Source organism: Staurois parvus, unplaced genomic scaffold, assembly GCF_062004578.1.
Source record: "Staurois parvus isolate SC_StPar_1 unplaced genomic scaffold, SC_StPar_1.0 ptg000506l, whole genome shotgun sequence".
Taxonomy (NCBI): domain Eukaryota; kingdom Metazoa; phylum Chordata; class Amphibia; order Anura; family Ranidae; genus Staurois; species Staurois parvus.
The window spans coordinates 593,938-612,114 of NW_028318302.1; the positions used below are offsets into that span (position 1 = coordinate 593,938).

Sequence of the window (18,177 nt, forward strand, 5' to 3'; positions counted from 1 at the left end):
TATCATTGAAAGTGAATGTAAATAAAATCCCAAATTTTGGGTTGTCCCCAGAAAAGTAATGGAGGGTGACAATGGGGTGACTAGTTCTGGTGACCTGGGATTTCCCAAGGGATTCATTTAATTTGCAGGAATTTCCTCTCACTTCATGTTTGGCTATGGGACAGGAAGTAAAGGTTAATCTCTCCAATGGAACAGATGAACAGATGGAAGAAAAAAAAATGTTATGCCTCTCCCTTGCTCTGTCCAAAATGAAAAAAAAAATGCCTATAGTTCTACTTTAAGGAACGATTTACTGTACTTTCTATGCATTAAATACTTGACAATTGTGAATAAGTTTCAGTGTGGATTCACACATGTGAAGTGCAAATTAAAGCTCTGTTTTCAAAGTTAATTGACAAAGTAGCTGTTCAGTGGTTCAGGTCACATTTGGATCAGGGTTAGAATCAGGTCAGGTTTACATCAGGATCAGGAGAGAAAACTGGCCTGAAATCATGTTCACAAACTCATGATATGTGTGATTCAGGAGCGGCTCCTAAAGAAATCAGTGAGCCTGTAATCCGCACCTGAACCAGACCTCACTGCTCAGAAATCGTACATGACTCTTTATAAAACTGCACTGAATCCTCACTACCAGTGTACCAGACATATGTGAACAGGCACCATAGGAAGCAATGTTATTTCATGTCATGCAAATTGGATGTGGTTCAAACTGCATCCAATCCACATATATGTAATTCTTACTGTTCATTGTTACATTACCTATCATTTTCAAGTGATTCTGTCACATTGCACAAAAATTACATCCAATTCACTGATATTTAGGACTATGTCTATAAAAGAGAGAATTAGCTTTACAACACAGAAATTCTGTAAGGGAAGTCTGTAATTAAGCAACCATGGAGAAGAAAAAGAATAAGCAGGGGGTTGATAATTAAAGTTTTGATTAATTTATCCCAGTCGGTGCCTTAATTACATGATGTCTATAGTTGTGGTGATTACAGTGTTATCTTATTTGGATCACGAATATATAAATTACAATTCTCTCGATTCATCTTCAGAATTTGCCTCCTGCAACAAAATTAGTGTTATTATATCATTGTGTGCTACAGAGCTAGTATTTTAAAATTAACAGTATTATCTGTTGGCAGGCAATATATTGTATAATTTTAAATCTTTAATCATATTACTTCTAGCAGATACAATTCCCTTTGTAACGCTTAAAGTGTATCTAAAGCCAAAACTTGTTATCTTAAGTTTTTGATTTCTCTTATTTTCAAGAGATTCACTATGACTTTCTGATGTGTCTACATGAAAAGCCATGAAGGAGAGCGTCCCCAATGGGTCACAAATGGCAAAAAAACTGTCAGAGGGTTTACCCTTTCCATTATATATGCAAAAGGAAAGAAAAGCGTTTGACTTTAGATAAACATTAGTTTTGAAATAGTTTGCATTTTAGCATTTTGTGGTATACAGTAGAATAGCATGACTAACCTGAAGATGCATTAAAACAAATATATAGATAAAAGCATAATATACTGTATATATTAATGTTCATTTAAAGTGTAATTTTTTTGCACTTTTGACAGTGTCAGGAATGGTTAGAACTCCTGTCAGAATTTTTTTCTGTGGCTTTGTCTATGGGATTTCCTCTCATATCTTTCCTGGGTGACAATATTTTGACAAGAAGTGAGGGAAATTTATCAATGGGGATACAGACAACAATTAAAAGTTGTCAAGGGTTCTAGCCTTTTACTACTCCAAAATAAATGTGTTTTGTTTATCTTCTGGGGCTTATTTTTACGGGTTGCAGGAAAGAAAATCGTTGAATTCCTCCCACAGCACTATATTGCTCTGTTGGCAGGGAGCCTTTCCTGCCTGCAGCACACAATTATCACATGCAAAAAAATTCAACAGGCTGGTTGTACTCAAGTCGTTCGATGGATCATCTTCAGTACAACCAGCATGCCATCCTGCCCATGGATGGATCAAATCTTGGCTGGTCCCTGCTGAACTGGCCAATTTGTGATTCATCTATAGCCAGCTTTTTTGGTTGGCACAGTCTGATGTTTGAAGCAGATGGGACTGCCCTCAAAGGAGCTAGTCATGCAGTGCTCTGGGAATCCTTTGGCATGTGTGAATTGTTTGAGTATATAGTAAAACATATATATAACACATCAGTTTTAAAACTTTTTAACATTAAAGGATAACTGTACTTTTACTACAGTTACCCTTTAATGCCTATTGTTCCTTTTAGCACCATCCAAATCATACATTCATCTGTCCCCTCTCCTCTGAAATCTTCACTGGGCACTTACAGCCTCTTAGGTGAAATAATAGTGAGCCTTTCTATAGGATTTAATGGCAGAAGACATTCAGAGAAGAGGTTGCATGGTGTTCAGTCATGTTCTTGGAGACAGGAAGGTACAGTTTAATCAATACCTCTAAAAGTATTGAAGCTATTAGATCATCATACATGCCAGGCAACTAACCAGGAATAGTCCAGTATTGGTAGCCCACATGGTTTTCACATGATGAAGTGTCCTTTTAAACTATACTTGGAAATCTTCAAACAATCCTTTTAGAAAACTTACTTTTGGGAATAGGATGTTTTGTGTTGGAATTTTGAGTTGGTGGTAGCAAAAAAGAGCAATTGTTGGATATTTTCTATAGTCTGACAGGGGTTTCCATGTATGGGTTACTTCACTCAGGAACAGTAAAGATGGAAAGATCTCTTGTGCCAGAATGCTTGTCTTTATCAGGGATGAGCCATTCTACCCTGGTGTGGTTTGCAAACAATTATGCAAATCTTGCTTAAAGTTTGAATTTAGTGAATTTTTGCAGCAAGCACTATTAAAATCAGCAGGAGCAAATCTCAACGGACAAAAGGCATGGGAAGTCAGTGCCAAAAGGAACATGTACCAATGGCAAAATAAATAAATTCTCAAACCGTATCTCTCCTTACATGGATTTGTCAGCTCTGCCCTACAGCTCAAAAACATACTGACAATGTGACTGCTATGAGTTATTCTTTAAAAAACAGGCTAGGTTATCCATCAAATTATTCGTTCTTCTAACTAAACTGACCAGGGAGAAGGCTGTTCATTACTTTATACCGTTGTTCCTTATTACCGGTGGTGAACCTGCAAACTTGATGCATGTGACTGCTCAATAAGTGCTGATATCACAAAGTATTTAACTGACCGTTTTAGGCATTTATTAGTGCATGCTGATAGTATTGTGCATTTTTCAAACATATTCATAACCAGATTTTGTTGTTCATCTATATCTATGCTTCAATCAGGACCTGCAAAGGTAATTTGAGCAAATGGACAACATTTCTGTTAACATTTGTCTATGTGAATGCTTAACTTGTAAAACTAGCTTCTCATGCAAAGTGAAAATGTCAAGTACGAAGCAAGACCATAGTGTTGTGGAGCAGAATGAAACAATGTAAAAATAATTTTGATCATTCCATTTTATGCCATTGTCATGTAATCAGCAATTTTAGTAATGCTTAAAATGAAACATTAAAAATTCCTTTAAATACCATGCCTGGAGGATGCCCTGAACCTGACTGTGAAATGGCACATCTGTGCAATGTATACAACCTACCAAAAAAAATACTGACATTTGCAAAGTGTGTTTTAAATTGCAAGCAAAATGACAGCTCGCAGCTATTTCATTATGCTTGATAAGAAAGCAGCTATGGATTCCTTTCTACTATACATGACCCTTATCCTAGATGAGGGTCTCATATAGATGTTAATGGGGAACCCCTACAAAAAGACACAGGCGCCCCCCCCCCTTATTCATACCAGGCCCTTTACAGTAGATCAGGTATGAATTTTAAGAGGGATCCCACGCAAAAGTAAAAAAAAGTCATAAAGTTCCTCTAAGATTTTATGCCAGATTCTTATCTGCATGCAGCTTGCCAGGCCAGGAAAGGGAGGGGCAAGCGCCCCTTGAAGCATATTAGGCACATGCTTTGAACTTGGGCAAGTAGCATGATGTCATTGACCATATATGGTCATGTCCTTTTATTGTCAATGACATCATCTGTGAGACCTTCCCCTTTGTTTTATATCCGCTATTACCTGCTGGACCTGACATTCGGTGGGAGTGAAGTGACAGGACCAGATGTGTGTTGACAGGTGTCAGGTCTCTTTCTTTTGGGTAAAATTGTTTCTGACTTTATTTACACTTTACATTTTTTTTGTGAATGAGTATATATCCCTTATTCATTCACTTATGGGACTGGTATCCAGGGGAGCCATTATTATTAAAGAGGGCTTCCAGATTATGATATGCACCCCACCCACAGACCCCCACAACTACCAGGCTATCAACATGGGGACAAGTCCCTCCCCATCAAGGTACCCCCCTCTTGATGAGGGCATCTGGCTTTGTGTAGATCAAGAGAGGGGTGGGTGCATGCTTGTCTCTTTCCTTTCTGGCCTGCTGGGCTGCATGCTCAGATAGCTATGGTGCGGATTTTTTGGTGGGACTGCACGCTTAACATCTATACAATCCATATCAGACCATATAGACCATGGATGAATTATCGGGAAACCCCCATGCTTTTTTTTAACTATCCCTAGCTCATTTGCTTACATGGCCTGAGATTCCTGGCCACATGAGTGAATGGGGCCAGTGCCATCACTGGTTGTTAAGGACTCGAAGGTGACTTCAGCAATCAGTGTCATTAACAACCATTCAGAGTGGGAAGCTGTATGAATAATAGAAGTGGTAATAATACTGTTATACACGTGTTTGGACCAAACTTTAAGTTCATCCCTACTTCTGGATTGAGAGTTGGGAGCTGTCAGTACTGTGCTGCAAAATCACTGCAGCTAATTGTTCAGATTTGCTTTTCCCATAACATTATTTATTATTAAGTTGATCCTGTCATTGGCTCAGTGGAATCATATTGCTTTAATTAATTAACTGCTGCATGTCTAATCTTTTTTTCTTGAGGGCAGTAGGGCATATTTACTAAATGAGTTGAGAATCACTCGATATTTTGTGAATACTTTATTTAATTGTCCAGTCATGTAAAAAACATATGCATATGATTGGCTATTCGAAATGAACAAGAATTCCCTTTCCTCATGATTGGATAATGAAAGTGAAGATTCTTAAGTTTTCTAGTAATCCAGTTTCTATTTTGTGTAAGCAATGATTGTCTTCGTAGTGTATGTCCGATAAGGTTTATTTCAAGTTAGTTTTTTAGCTACTCAACCTGGCATTTTACTTTTTCAGATGCAAATTAAAGAATGGGCATTACTTTGCAAGCAAAATAATATACCCTGTTCAGAGGACTTTTCTCTCACCAGCAGTTTGGGGGAACCTGTGAAAATAAGAGCATGGAACATTGCTGGCTTACCTTCAGACAGCTTCTCCATTGATAATGGAATTATCATTTCGTAAGTAATGTGTTTATGATCATGTAAAGTGTTATAGAAATACACAGTCGGTTAGAATTCATAACTGTGAGTCATATTCTCTACCATTTTCAGTGTATCAGTGCTATGTTTATGGTACTCAGGTATTTTTGGTTATGCATTTGGTCGTGAAAATGGCACCATTCAACTGATATAAATAATAGTATGATTTAACTGCTGGAAGTACATGTACAGTACATTGAACAAGTATTTACAGTGTGTGAACTGACAAGGGTGTTTAACTCTTTCCTGCAAAAATAATACCTGACTGCAAAACTTCATCGCTGCAGACACAAACACTAATTGATCTGAAGTACCAATCTTTTGATCCACTCAGTTCAGGAAATTATTTTAATGGCCACCTGCAGACATTGCCAGCCAAAGGATAAATTACTGTTGTTTCATCATCATAAGTAGAGATGAGCGAATTATTCAAAAATTCGATTTGGCTGATTTGCTGAATTTGCGGGAGAAATTCGATTCGATGCGAATTTATTCGCCGCGAATTTAACTTATTTAAAGGGTTTCTAGGCTTCAGAGAGCCTTTATATTAGTGCAGAACACTGTACCTTTAATTTAAATGCCCTTGGAGTCTGCTGGGGAAGAGAAATAATACTGTCAGTCAGTATGACATGCAGATGAGTGCCGTCGATCTTAGAATCACCGCACACTTCACTCATTTGGGCCGTCACGGGGCACGACGAAGAAGAAGAAGAAGAATGAAAAGAAGAATGAAAAGAAGAAGAATGAAAAGAAGAAGAAGAAGAATGAAAAGAAGAAGAAGAAGAATGAAAAGAAGAATGAAAAGAAGAAAGAAAAGAAGAATGATAAGAAGAAGAAGAAGAATGAAAAGAAGAATGAAAAGAAGAAGAAGAAGAATGAAAAGAAGAATGAAAAGAAGAATGAGAAGAATGAAAAGAAGAAGAAGAAGAATGAGAAGAAGAATGAAAAGAAGAAGAAGAAGAATGAAAAGAAGAAGAAGAAGAATGAAAAGAAGAAGAAGAAGAATGAAAAGAAGAAGAAGAATGAAAAGAAGAAGAAGAAGAATGAAAAGAAGAAGAATGAAAAGAAGAAGAAGAAGAATGAAAAGAAGAAGAAGAAGAATGAAAAGAAGAATGAAAAGAAGAAGAAGAAGAATGAAAAGAAGAAGAAGAAGAATGAAAAGAAGAAGAAGAAGAATGAAAAGAAGAATGAGAAGAAGAAGAAGAATGAACAGAAGAAGAATGAAAAGAAGAATGAAAAGAAGAAGAAGAAGAATGAAAAGAAGAAGAAGAATGAAAAGAAGAAGAAGAATAAAAAAAGAAGAAGAAGAAGAATGAAAAGAAGAAGAAGAAGAATGAAAAGAAGTAGAGAAGAATGAAAAGAAGAAGAAGAAGAATGAAAAGAAGAATGAGAAGAAGAAGAAGAATGAAAAGAAGAAGAAGAAGAATGAAAAGAAGAAGAAGAATGAAAAGAAGAAGAAGAAGAATGAAAATAAGAATGAAAAGAAGAAGAAGAAGAATGAAAAGAAGAAGAAGAAGAATGAAAAGAAGAAGAAGAATGAAAAGAAGAATGAAAAGAAGAATGAAAAGAAGAAGAAGAATGAAAAGAAGAAGAATGAAAAGAAGAATGAAAAGAAGAAGAAGAATGAAAAGAAGAAGAATGAAAAGAAGAATGAAAAGAAGAAGAAGAAGAATGAAAAGAAGAAGAATGAAAAGAAGAATGAAAAGAAGAAGAAGAAGAATGAAAAGAAGAAGAAGAAGAATGAGAAGAAGAATGAAAAGAAGAATGAAAAGAAGAATGAAAAGAAGAATGAGAAGAAGAATGAGAAGAAGAATGAGAAGAAGAATGAAAAGAAGAATGAAAAGAAGAAGAAGAAGAATGAAAAGAAGAATGAAAAGAAGAAGAAGAAGAATGAAAAGAAGAATGAAAAGAAGAATGAAAAAAAGAAGAATGAAAAGAAGAAGAAGAAGAATGAAAAGAAGAATGAAAAGAAGAATGAAAAGAAGAAGAAGAATGAAAAGAAGAATGAAAAGAAGAAGAAGAAGAATGAAAAGAAGAAGAAGAAGAATGAAAAGAAGAAGAATGAAAAGAAGAATGAAAAGAAGAAGAAGAAGAATGAAAAGAAGAAGAAGAATGAAAAGAAGAATTAAAGTACAGCAAAAAGTGTATCTGCAGAGAGCTCCGCTATTTCTGACAGTTCTCTGACAGTTCCTTCACATTTACAGCGGTTGAAACATTGTATCTATTTATTTCCGAATAAAAACATCTGTATCCTAAATGGAAACAAATAGATACAATGTTTCAACCGCTGTAAATGAACTGTCAGAACTGTCAGAAATAGCGGAGCTCTCTGCAGTGACACTTTTGCCGGCTGATCGGGAAAAATTCGATTCGTGCACCCGAAGTTTGCTAAAATTCGGATTCGATGCGAATCGAATTTTTCCTGATATTCGAAACGAATTCCACTTCGCCAGGTTCGATTCGCTCATCTCTAATCATAAGCAAGTACCAGTGGTATCTGTAATACAGTTCTCTCACCCTGCTCCACTCATCAAACATGAACTGTCACTAGATGCCTGACACCGAATAGATTGAGCCTTCATATCTGATCACCCCTGTAAGCCAGCTTAAGGGCTTAAGGCTGGTAAGACCTATGCTAGAAGTAGTTAATACCTAATTATTTTGTAAAATATAAAAGATGATGTTACGCCAAGTAAGTAGATACTGAACCCATCATGTTTTAAAATTGCTCATGCTCATGGAATGACACTAAACTATGGTACATAAATATCTCCATAGGCGACACTTTAAAAGCCTTTACAGGTTACCAGTTTAGAGTTACACAGGAGGTGTGGTGCTAGAATTATTGCTCTCACTCTGACGTTCACAGCAATACCTCACATATGTGGTGCGATCATTGTTTACGTGCATTGTTTACGATCATGTGTTTGCCTTCTATGTGAGCATGGTAGGATGGGGCACTTTAACATTTTTAAAAATGTGCTATTGCTATCCCAGGGAATGTAAACATCCCTTGTGATAACAATAAGGAGTGACAGGTTCTCTTTATGGAGAGATCTGGAGTCTATTAGACAACAGATCTCTCCTCTGCCCTTAAAAGCATCTAAACACACCAATAATGGTGTGATCAGATGCTTCTTACAAGTCAAAAGCGACTTGTTTACATGTTGTGGAAACCAGAAGTGACAACATACTCATCGCTTCTGGTGTTTAATACCATAGAGATGATCGAGGAAGATCCGGTCAACAATCACCACTATGGTAAGCCGGGGCAGGACGGGACAGCTTGGAGAGGCACCGGAGAGTGGCGGGAAGGGGACCCCTAACATTTCTTTTAAGTAAAAGGACATTGCCGGCTGAGGGAAAAAAAAAATACTGGGTTTATGCCTGCAGCTGGCATCAGCCCGGTATAAGCTTGTGAACTGGCAATGTACATGTACATTAGCCAGTCCAGAGGTAGGTAAATCCTGCAACGAAAGTGGAGAAGCTTTTTCGACAGCCATCTGGACACTGATATAAAGGGAATAGGTGCAAGAACTCACCCCTTTCGAGTCACCCCTTGTTTCCACCCCCTACCTACCTCTGAGCACTGTCCCTTGGTCCCCCACCTCCAAGTACCATCCCTTTTAGAGAACACAGAACCAAGTATCATTTTGTGGTGATTATTTGCCTATTTTTCCTGTGGAGGAGAGGAGAGAGTTGTTATTGATACAGCACTTCTGGAGGAACAAGCGGTTACCATTAGCAACACTGTATACTGGGATAGTCCCAAAAGCGCAAACGACCATTCTAGAGTGATGGTGAATGTCAGTCCATGTGGGGCACCATTCTAAGTACAGAGGTGCACCTGTTGTATTGTACAAGGAGTTCACAATCAAGATTTTTGGCACCTTGCACCTTGTTTTCACTTATTGGGACTGAACAATTAATATTGTTTTTTATTATTACTATTAATAATATTGCTTTTCACTTATTGCTACAGAGTTATTTATATATATATTTATTTTGCACTATTTATGCACGGTCCATATGGTATTCATTAATGAAAGTCTGTGTACAGTCACTCTCTGTTAGGTTGTTAGCTGATGACACTGCTCTGTCTTATCTTCCAGTTGAAGATTAGGGGTTAACTTTGTAAAGGAAGTTTCTAAGGGAATTTACCCAGAGCTTGGTGAATGTGGTAAACAGGAAAGTTTAGAAATCTGACATTACTATTCATGTTACTTTTACTCCTCTGAAATGTAATAATAGGCAAGTATCAGTATAATGATCAATATGACTCGATGGAATTTTTAACCCTGATATGTGAAACAACAATATATGATTTCTTTATCATCCATTGAGACACACAGGCATGTAGTAAATTAGTAAAATGTTGACATGTAAGTTATACTGCCACCTTCAAGAGGATGGGACATTATTCTCCAGTTTGGCTCCAATGCCCGCCTTTAGTGACTTGATCATCTCTGGCCATCTGTGGTCCACTTTAGCATCAACTGCTTGGATTTAGAGAAGCCATGAGAAGCCTTTCCTTTTTTTGGGTAAAGTTGTTTGTCCACTACACAGTGCATTATGTCTTCCTAACCCCTTACACAGGGTATCCAAAAGTAGAAAAAAGTATTGGCTAGAGTTTCAATTTAAAGTAAACAGCAGATATCCCAATAATTGCTGCAATGACATAGTAAAATAAGTAAAATGTCTTTTTGAAAGCAGCTCTGAAAACTCTGCAGGTGTCCGTGTTGTTGACAAAATCATATGTTTAAATGACAAGCACGTTATGTTTTTTATTCTACAATTGTCAGTCGCTGGTTTAGTTAGAGGTTTGTTTTTTTGACATGATGAAATGTGTCTGTGTTTGGTGGCATGATGGTACAGTAAAAATTGCATTTTAGATTTTGCTTGCGTGGGTATCAGGTGTTATTTGATAGCCAGGGGTTTTGGATTCTAACAGAGCTGACAGATCCAAAAGCAACACTGCTCATTTCTATTTTAAGAAGCAACACATATTACAGCTGAATAGGTTTATAGCACTTCCACTAAGGAACACTTCTTGTGCCATTGTTATTCTTGTTGCTGAGCTCGATCTCTAAATCAGGCTCATAATCTTCTGGATTGGTTCCTGTAAAGTTTGGCAGCTTGTCTTGATCCAGTAATCTTTCAAAAACAGAATATTTTTAAATGGCTTACTCAAAGTAGGTTTTACATTTCAGAACATTTGTATATAATTTTAGTGTACTATTTTAAATGGTTCCTGTATGAATGAGTATCATTGTACTTGCAACCTTTAAACCAGGGGTGCTAAACCTTTGGCCCTCAGGCCACATGTGGCCCTCAGAGACCTCTGATGTGGCCCTCTAACTCTAACTAAAAGTCTATGGCAAACAGCAGCTAACCCGCAGGAAAGTCGAAGCTGCACTGCATTGCACTGCACCCGTGGTGCGAGTTAACTGCAGCACATCAGCCTTATAGGGGGCAAAGGACAGTAAGGGCGTGTGTATATTTGTGGTTTGGAGGGGTGGGTGGTTTTTAGCACACCCCTTTAACAACTGGTGTAGCGTCAGGGGTCACAATGGCGACCGCATCCCAGGGTCCATTCTGTGCTACCTCCCTGTTACACTCTGTTTTACACTTGGACAAGAGGGGCAGTGGGGGTGGCATATACAGTACAGGAACTGATTGAAATCTGGCTTCTCCTCCTCTCCCTCCCGCTGGCATTCAGGAAATGTTCATTATGCTATTCAAAATTTAAAAAATGGAAATTCTGAACCATTTAATTTCAATGTGGCCCATGACCAGTTACCAAATCACTTAAGTGACCCTCACTCTTCAGAAAGTTGAGCATCCCTGCTTTAAACATATAAATATTCTGTAATCATAACATATTCCTATCTTTATATTAAGCTAGTATAAGTATCTAGATTTGCCTTGATATTAGCTTTTTGTAATGCCCTGCAAAATAGCACTCAGACTGGGAGAGGGATGGGCAACACTAGGAGTCATGTGTTTTTGTATATAAATATGCTAATAGGGAAAATTCCAAGAGGAGGAAAGTGGTCAATGTTTGGGAGGTAGGGGAAGAATACATACATAATTCATCACAACAACGGAACTGAACAAGTTCACATGATATGGGCTGATGTCAATCTTGTTTTTATATAGTAGGACTGAAAAGGCATCTATCTGGTCCAAGAGTCTTTGAGTATTTTAGTGTCTGGATTGCAAAGTACACCTCTGTAAGAGTTATATCAGCTTGCAAGACATCATGAGCTTCAGCCATGGGTTATTAGAAGAGGTTACTCTGAATGTAATAATTTAACATAGCTAATTTTGTTGGCTAACATAGAGGTGAATTTACTAAAGGAAAATAGACTTTCCACTTTGCAAGTGCAGTTGGACTCTGCAAGTGTGGTTGCTCCAAAGATTAGTAAATGAAATGAAACTTCACTTTGCAAAGAATGACCAATCACATGCAAGGACAAAAAACTAAATTTGATATGATTAAATGATGGAAGTCAGTATATAGGCAGATGCAGTCTGTGTTCTCCACCACAGGTGGTTCTCACAGCCTGGAGAGGAAGCTAAGGGAAACCTGGTTTCTCTGTGGTTTCCTAGGTCATTTAGCAGTGTTCCTGGTTGGCTATGCTGCATCCATGTAATCCCTGGCAGCTTTATAAGGCTCTGCCCCTGGCTTTTGGTGTGCATATTGCAAATGGCTAGTGTAGGGAGAGAGACACTGCCTGTCAGGGACAGCAACTAGTGGTAGGGAAAGGTTCCTAATGAGGAAGGAAAGGCTAGGGACTTGCTAACCTGTTAGAAGTTTCCCCTTTTGGGACCAGATTGGCCAGGCCAAACCTCACCCTCTAAACAGACTCTGTCGGCACCTCTCTGCCGTATCTGTGACTACATTAAACTGTGAGTTATCTCCCTAAGCAGCGCTCTCCCGTTACGGTGTTTGTAACGTTAGCATTTGGCTTAATACAAGTTTCAAGTTTTGCTACAACTGGACTCTGTGTATTTACTGCCCACACCACACTGCTCCTCCCCACTAGCAGAATTTCACCTCCTTTACAAAGCTCTGGAGCAACTGCACTCGCAATGTACACAGTCTATTTGCCTTTAGCAAATCCACCCCATTGCATCTATATTTCTGCCTTAATATAGCAGTGGATTAATAAAGGCAAACAGACTATGCACTTTACAAGCGTAGTTGCTCCAGAGCTTAGTGAATGAAATTAAACTTTGGTTTGCAAAGGAAAAAAAAAACAGCATTTGGAGCAACTGCACTTGCACAGTCTATTTGCCTTTAGTAAATCCACCCCTTTGTTTCTTTTTTGCCTTTATACTTTTATAAATCAGAATATCTGTTCATATAGCATAGATTCCTTTACAGTTTTTTGGCTAATTTAGTCTACACTTTTATCATTAATACAGAGCCTGGTAGGAGTTATTGTGTTTTATTAGTTACATTTACTCAGTTCCTAATGTAGTTTACAAACAATTTATTTTCAAACAAAAGCAATTACAATTTAATTTTCACTTTTTATAAAGTTCATTTGAAACAGTCACTTGATAACATTCACCTTATCTTTAAAACAAAGAGTTTGCTTATCAGTTTTATCTTCATTTGAATTATTCATGCTTTCTTTGATGTGATAAGAAAAAGATTACATTCAATAAGCCACACTGAAGAATGAATGCTTATCATGTAATGTATAAATAATTAGTGCTAAGTATTTCTATGAATGCATTACAGGAACGCCAGGCGATGGCCTTTGATGATTGATCCACAGGGTCAAGCAAATAAATGGGTGAAGAATATGGAAAAAGCCAACAGTTTACATATCATTAAGCTTAGTGACCCTGACTTTGTCAGAACACTGGAAAACTGCATTCAGTTTGGTACACCGGGTGAGTGCATTTGTAAGCCATGACATGGACATCAAATTGTTAAATTTGTTAGAACTACAGTTACTATAAAAGTGAGCTGTACTTTTTTCCTTCTCATTTTGCACTGCTCATTAATCACATTAAAAGTGTAATTGCTGTGTGAACGGCAGGTGGTGAAATCTGCATGTTCAAATTTTCATTTGTGGAAAGTTCCCTTAATTAGTTCCTTTTAATTGTTCTGTGAAGCACTGCATATTTATGTATTCATTAAATGATTTCCCTTGATGCAGCTATTTGCCTAAAATTCCATAGCTTACACAATGAGAACACGACCTGTGTACAGACAGACAGACAACAGTTTCCCTATAAACTGTAGTTGATTCCAAAGGATCCTTATAGATTGTGGTCAAATTTGCTTGCAGAACAAAACTATCTACTAGAACCAGTTACTAAGGAAGACTATTTCACATTTTATCTCACATGCTCATGAACCTTACAGTAATAAACCGTCTATACAGCTGCAGATTAAATATGTTTTATTCAGTTTTAAGGGGTGTTCTTGTGTCTTTTGTGGAGATGTAAACATGTGCAGTTTTCCGCTGCCATTTATGTGAGGATGATATCCTTCATTATCTGTTCCAAAGGTGATTTCATTCTAATTCAAAACGTCTTTCTGCATAGCTGTGATCATCCATTCACAACTGCAGAAAATTGATTACAGATAGTTATTGTAATATTCCTTTCCTAGTGCATACCCATGTCCAGGGGCGGACTGACAATTTGGAAACTTGGGCACTGCCCGAGGGCACGGGGTCAGTAGGGGGCCCCATGAGATGACCCTGGTACCTTTTTCATAGGCTTTTTTGAGTTTGGGGAAGGACACAGGGGCCCCATGATCCCCTATTGCCCGGGGGCCCCATGAGTTGTCAGTCGTCCGCCCCTGTCCATGTCATCAAATATGGGTGTGGCTCCACCAATGTGACCCCCAAAGACAGCCCTTTACCATAGCCCATATATGTATTTTCCTTCAGATAGGCTCTGTTCCAAATGACAGTTCAGGTAGCCGGGGGGGTTTGGGAAATGAGTACTGACATGGGTATGCACCAGGAAAGGAAAATTACTGTAAGTATCTGATATCAATTTTCCATTATTCTGGAGCATCCCCATGTCAGCACATATCTATCACATCACATATCTAAAATCTAAACTTCCTTTGCTCAGGTAACTTAATAAATTAATAGAAAGCAGCGCACAATTATGTAATGGCATAGAACACGGGCATACGATGAATCGGGTCTGTGGACCAATATGACCGCAATTCATTATTTTTTGTAATTCCCATGCTGAAGGTTAGGCCCAAAAAAGATTTCAATTCAGAAACTGTGATAGGTTTTCGTGTGAATTGTCTGGCCCAAAAGCTGAATTTGGGTGGGCGGCGATGTATTGTTGTGGGTATAAATTGCTTTGGCCCGCAATCAGTTGGTACAAATCTTCAGTGAAAAACAGTGGAGGAGCTAAATGCTAGTGCTGGCAGCGAACACGGTTGATCCTGCTAACACTGCATTTTTGGGGACACTATATTAAGGAGGAACTAGTATAGTTCTGTTCATGATCAATATATTGATCTGTACAAATACTATACTGGTAATGGCGGTGATCAGCGAGCTATAGCAGGACTGCAATAGTGTGCAGGCAATCTAGCTGACCCTGGCTGGGAGGAGAGCTTACAGACCCTGACTTTATCTGATGTCACTAGTGGCAGTAATACAGTAATCAGTGAAACATTCTATATACTGACACTGTACTAATGGCACTGGCTGGGTGACGGGCTGATAAAAGGGCTAATAGGGTGATCTCTTCTCTCACTGGACTTAAGAAAAAAAGGCAAACCCTAACGTGGTGACGCACTTCCGGGCGTGGAGGCCATATTGGTACACCCAACCCATGCAGTACACCCATAGTATGAGGTGGAAAGGTGCATTTTGAAGGGAAACAAATGTGAGTGTACTATTTTGGCTTTATTTCTACATCAAGTCAATAAAACAATATTGCACTATGGAGGATATTCTTTTTATATCTTACTAATATGACCCTGAGTGGAGAGTGAGCTGTATTGCAGTATCGTTACCTGAAAGGAGTTGAGAGGAGTAAGTGATACTGCTGAAGGGCGTACATATGACATCTTTTCCTGTGATGAGAAAGTATCCCTAAGGATCGGTGGGGTGATCCTAACAAGCGAGTTGGCCCTTGGGGTCACCGTTTGGAGGTGAGCAGGCATTTCTGCTGTTTGAGGATTTGACACAAGAGTGAAAACCACTTGTTCACTTCATCACCTGCATGATTTTGGTTTTTTATGTTTTTTGAAGATCACAAATATATGCTAATTGGACATTATGTGAAAGTTTGTTCATTGGCTATAAGTATCGTTAATCACAAAAACTTGTTTCAAGATTAGTTTATTATTTTTTTAAGCAAGGCACGAAACACAATTTATATGTTTTTTCCCTTTTTATAAGGGACCACGATTGATTGATCACATTTTAGTCCTTGGTATAAGGACTAAGGGGGGATTTGTATTCACTAAGTGTTGCCAAAGGGGATTCCTGTGTGTTTCACCAGTTTTGCACTTTATTGGATACAATTTGGGATCAGAGCACTGCGTGTTTAGTATTATTATATATTAATTTGTCACTTATTACTTATTAGTATTTTTTTTATTTATCATCCTTTCATTATTGTATTGGAGATCAGAGCACTGCGTGTTTATTATTTATGTAAGATTATATGTTGATTGGTTCATTATTATTTATTATTAGTGCTTCACTATTTAATTATTAGTGTAATGAACTGTCCTTGGGGTCACATGGGCAAAGCCATACAAATTTGTAATGGCATAGGAATGACCCAGAAAATGTTGCTATTTCAGTGCTCTTTCAATTTCTAGTTTTTGTGAACTGGTGGTCAAAATTGCTTGCATATTTAAGGATGCTTTATGTAAGGGCTAATATACAGTTTTGCTAAAAGTTTGTATATTCTTGGAGGATTGGTAATATACAGTTCTACAATTTTTTGTAATTTTTATTTATCCAAAGGTTGCATAATACAAAATATGCAGGTATAAAGTATTGAATGATAGACAGACAACCAAGACAACAGTAGCAATGGCTAGATAGCAATGTCTACTGAAAATTGGCAAATGGCGCCTCTGGTAAACTCATACAGACATAGATGGTGATAGATAAAAGTAAAAAATACCAGGATCGCCAGAAGGATCCCAAGGGCCAAAATAGACCTTCAAGGAAATATATCGCTATGCAGGCGGGAAAGACTGACAGGAAGGCAGCATAATGCTGGAAATGGTAAGTCTCATAAGTAATTGGAAGAAATGGAACGATGGAGGGGATTGTGGAAGATGTGGAAGGGAGGAAGGGGAAGTAGAGAAGGAAGGGAGTGGGGATGGAAGGAACAAGACCAACAGCCTCCAGCTAAAAGAAAGGAGGTAGCGCAGAAGAGAATAAAAAAAAATGAGGCAAAGATGTATCTCTTGCCCTGGGCCAGGTGTCAGCCAGGTTGTGAAATCTCCTGCAAAATAGGCATCAGTGTAAATGTAGTATTGCCACAGTCTCCAGGTGTCCTGAACAAGGTCCTCTCGATCATACAAAGTGGCAGTGTGGTCTTCCATATCCCTGAGTTTCTTAATTTTGGAATATCAAAGGGACTTCATAGGCTGATTAACAGATATCCAGCAGAAGGGGATACAGGCATTCGCTGCATTTAACAGCTGAATCATTAAGGAGGCCTTATACTTTTGATGGGGCATTCTGTGAGGTGCAGCAGACACGCCGCTGAATTCTCTGCTAAATCAACATTCATCAGATGTTTAATGGTGCTAGTTACTGCTTGCCAGAATGGTCTAATTTTTGGACAGGTCCAAAAGATGTGCCTCGGTCAGTCCCACATCTCCAACATAAGTCCAAGGCTTATGTAATGTCGTGGGCATACTTTACCACCTAGTCAAGATTTTATAACTGGTTTCTTGGACCTTGGTGGCTATAGAAGATTTCTGTGCAAAATGAGTACATACTTTTTTTTAAAGAAAACATGAATGAGCAGGAAATGCCTCCAGGTCATGCAAAGTCTTTGGCCGTCTTGCATGAACCGCACGTTTGAGATCTCCCAGAGTGGATTGATGATATTAAGGTCAAGCGACTGTGATGGTCACTCCAGAACCCTCACCTTTTTCTTCTGTAACCACAAAAGGGTCGAATTGGCCTTGTGCTTAGGGTCATTGTCATGATGGAAAGTCCAAGAGCCTCCCATGCGCAGCTTTCGTGCAGAAGAATGGAAATTGTCTGCCAGTAGTTTCTGATAACATGCTGCATTCATCTTGCCATCAATTTTCACAAGATTGCCTATGCCTTTAGAGCTCACACCCACCCAAAACATTAGTAAGCCACCGCCATGCTTCACAGTGGGGACATCATTCTTTTTGCTATATTTCTTGTTGACCCCACTCCAAACATAACGTTTATGGTTGTGACCATAAAGCTCTATTTTGGTCTTGTCACTCCAGATTACAGTGTGCCAGAAGCTGTGAGACTTGTCAAGGTGTTGTTGAGCGTATTGTAACCAAGCTTTTTAATGGCATTGGTGCAGTAAAAGCTTCTTTCTGGAAATTCAACCATGCAGCATTTTTGTTCAAGCATCATCTATTGTGCACCTTGAAACAACTACACCATCTTTTTTCAAAGCAGCCTGTATTTTCCTTGAGGTTACCTGTGGGTTTTTCTTTGTATCCCAAACAATTCTTCTGGCAGTTGTGACTGCAATCTTTCTTGGTCTACCT

The 18,177-nt window shown here is 38.3% G+C and overlaps 1 protein-coding gene across 1 annotated transcript in view; it reads left to right on the forward strand.

Moving 5' to 3' along the window:
• DNAH7 (dynein axonemal heavy chain 7) overlaps positions 1 to 18,177 on the forward strand; it is a 519,305-nt gene that overhangs the window by 359,180 nt on the left and 141,948 nt on the right. Inside the window, exons 49-50 of the mRNA XM_089689972.1 lie at positions 5,260 to 5,423; positions 13,198 to 13,352. Coding sequence (XP_089546098.1) covers positions 5,260 to 5,423; positions 13,198 to 13,352 — 319 coding nt within the window. The remainder of the gene's footprint in view (positions 1 to 5,259; positions 5,424 to 13,197; positions 13,353 to 18,177) is intronic.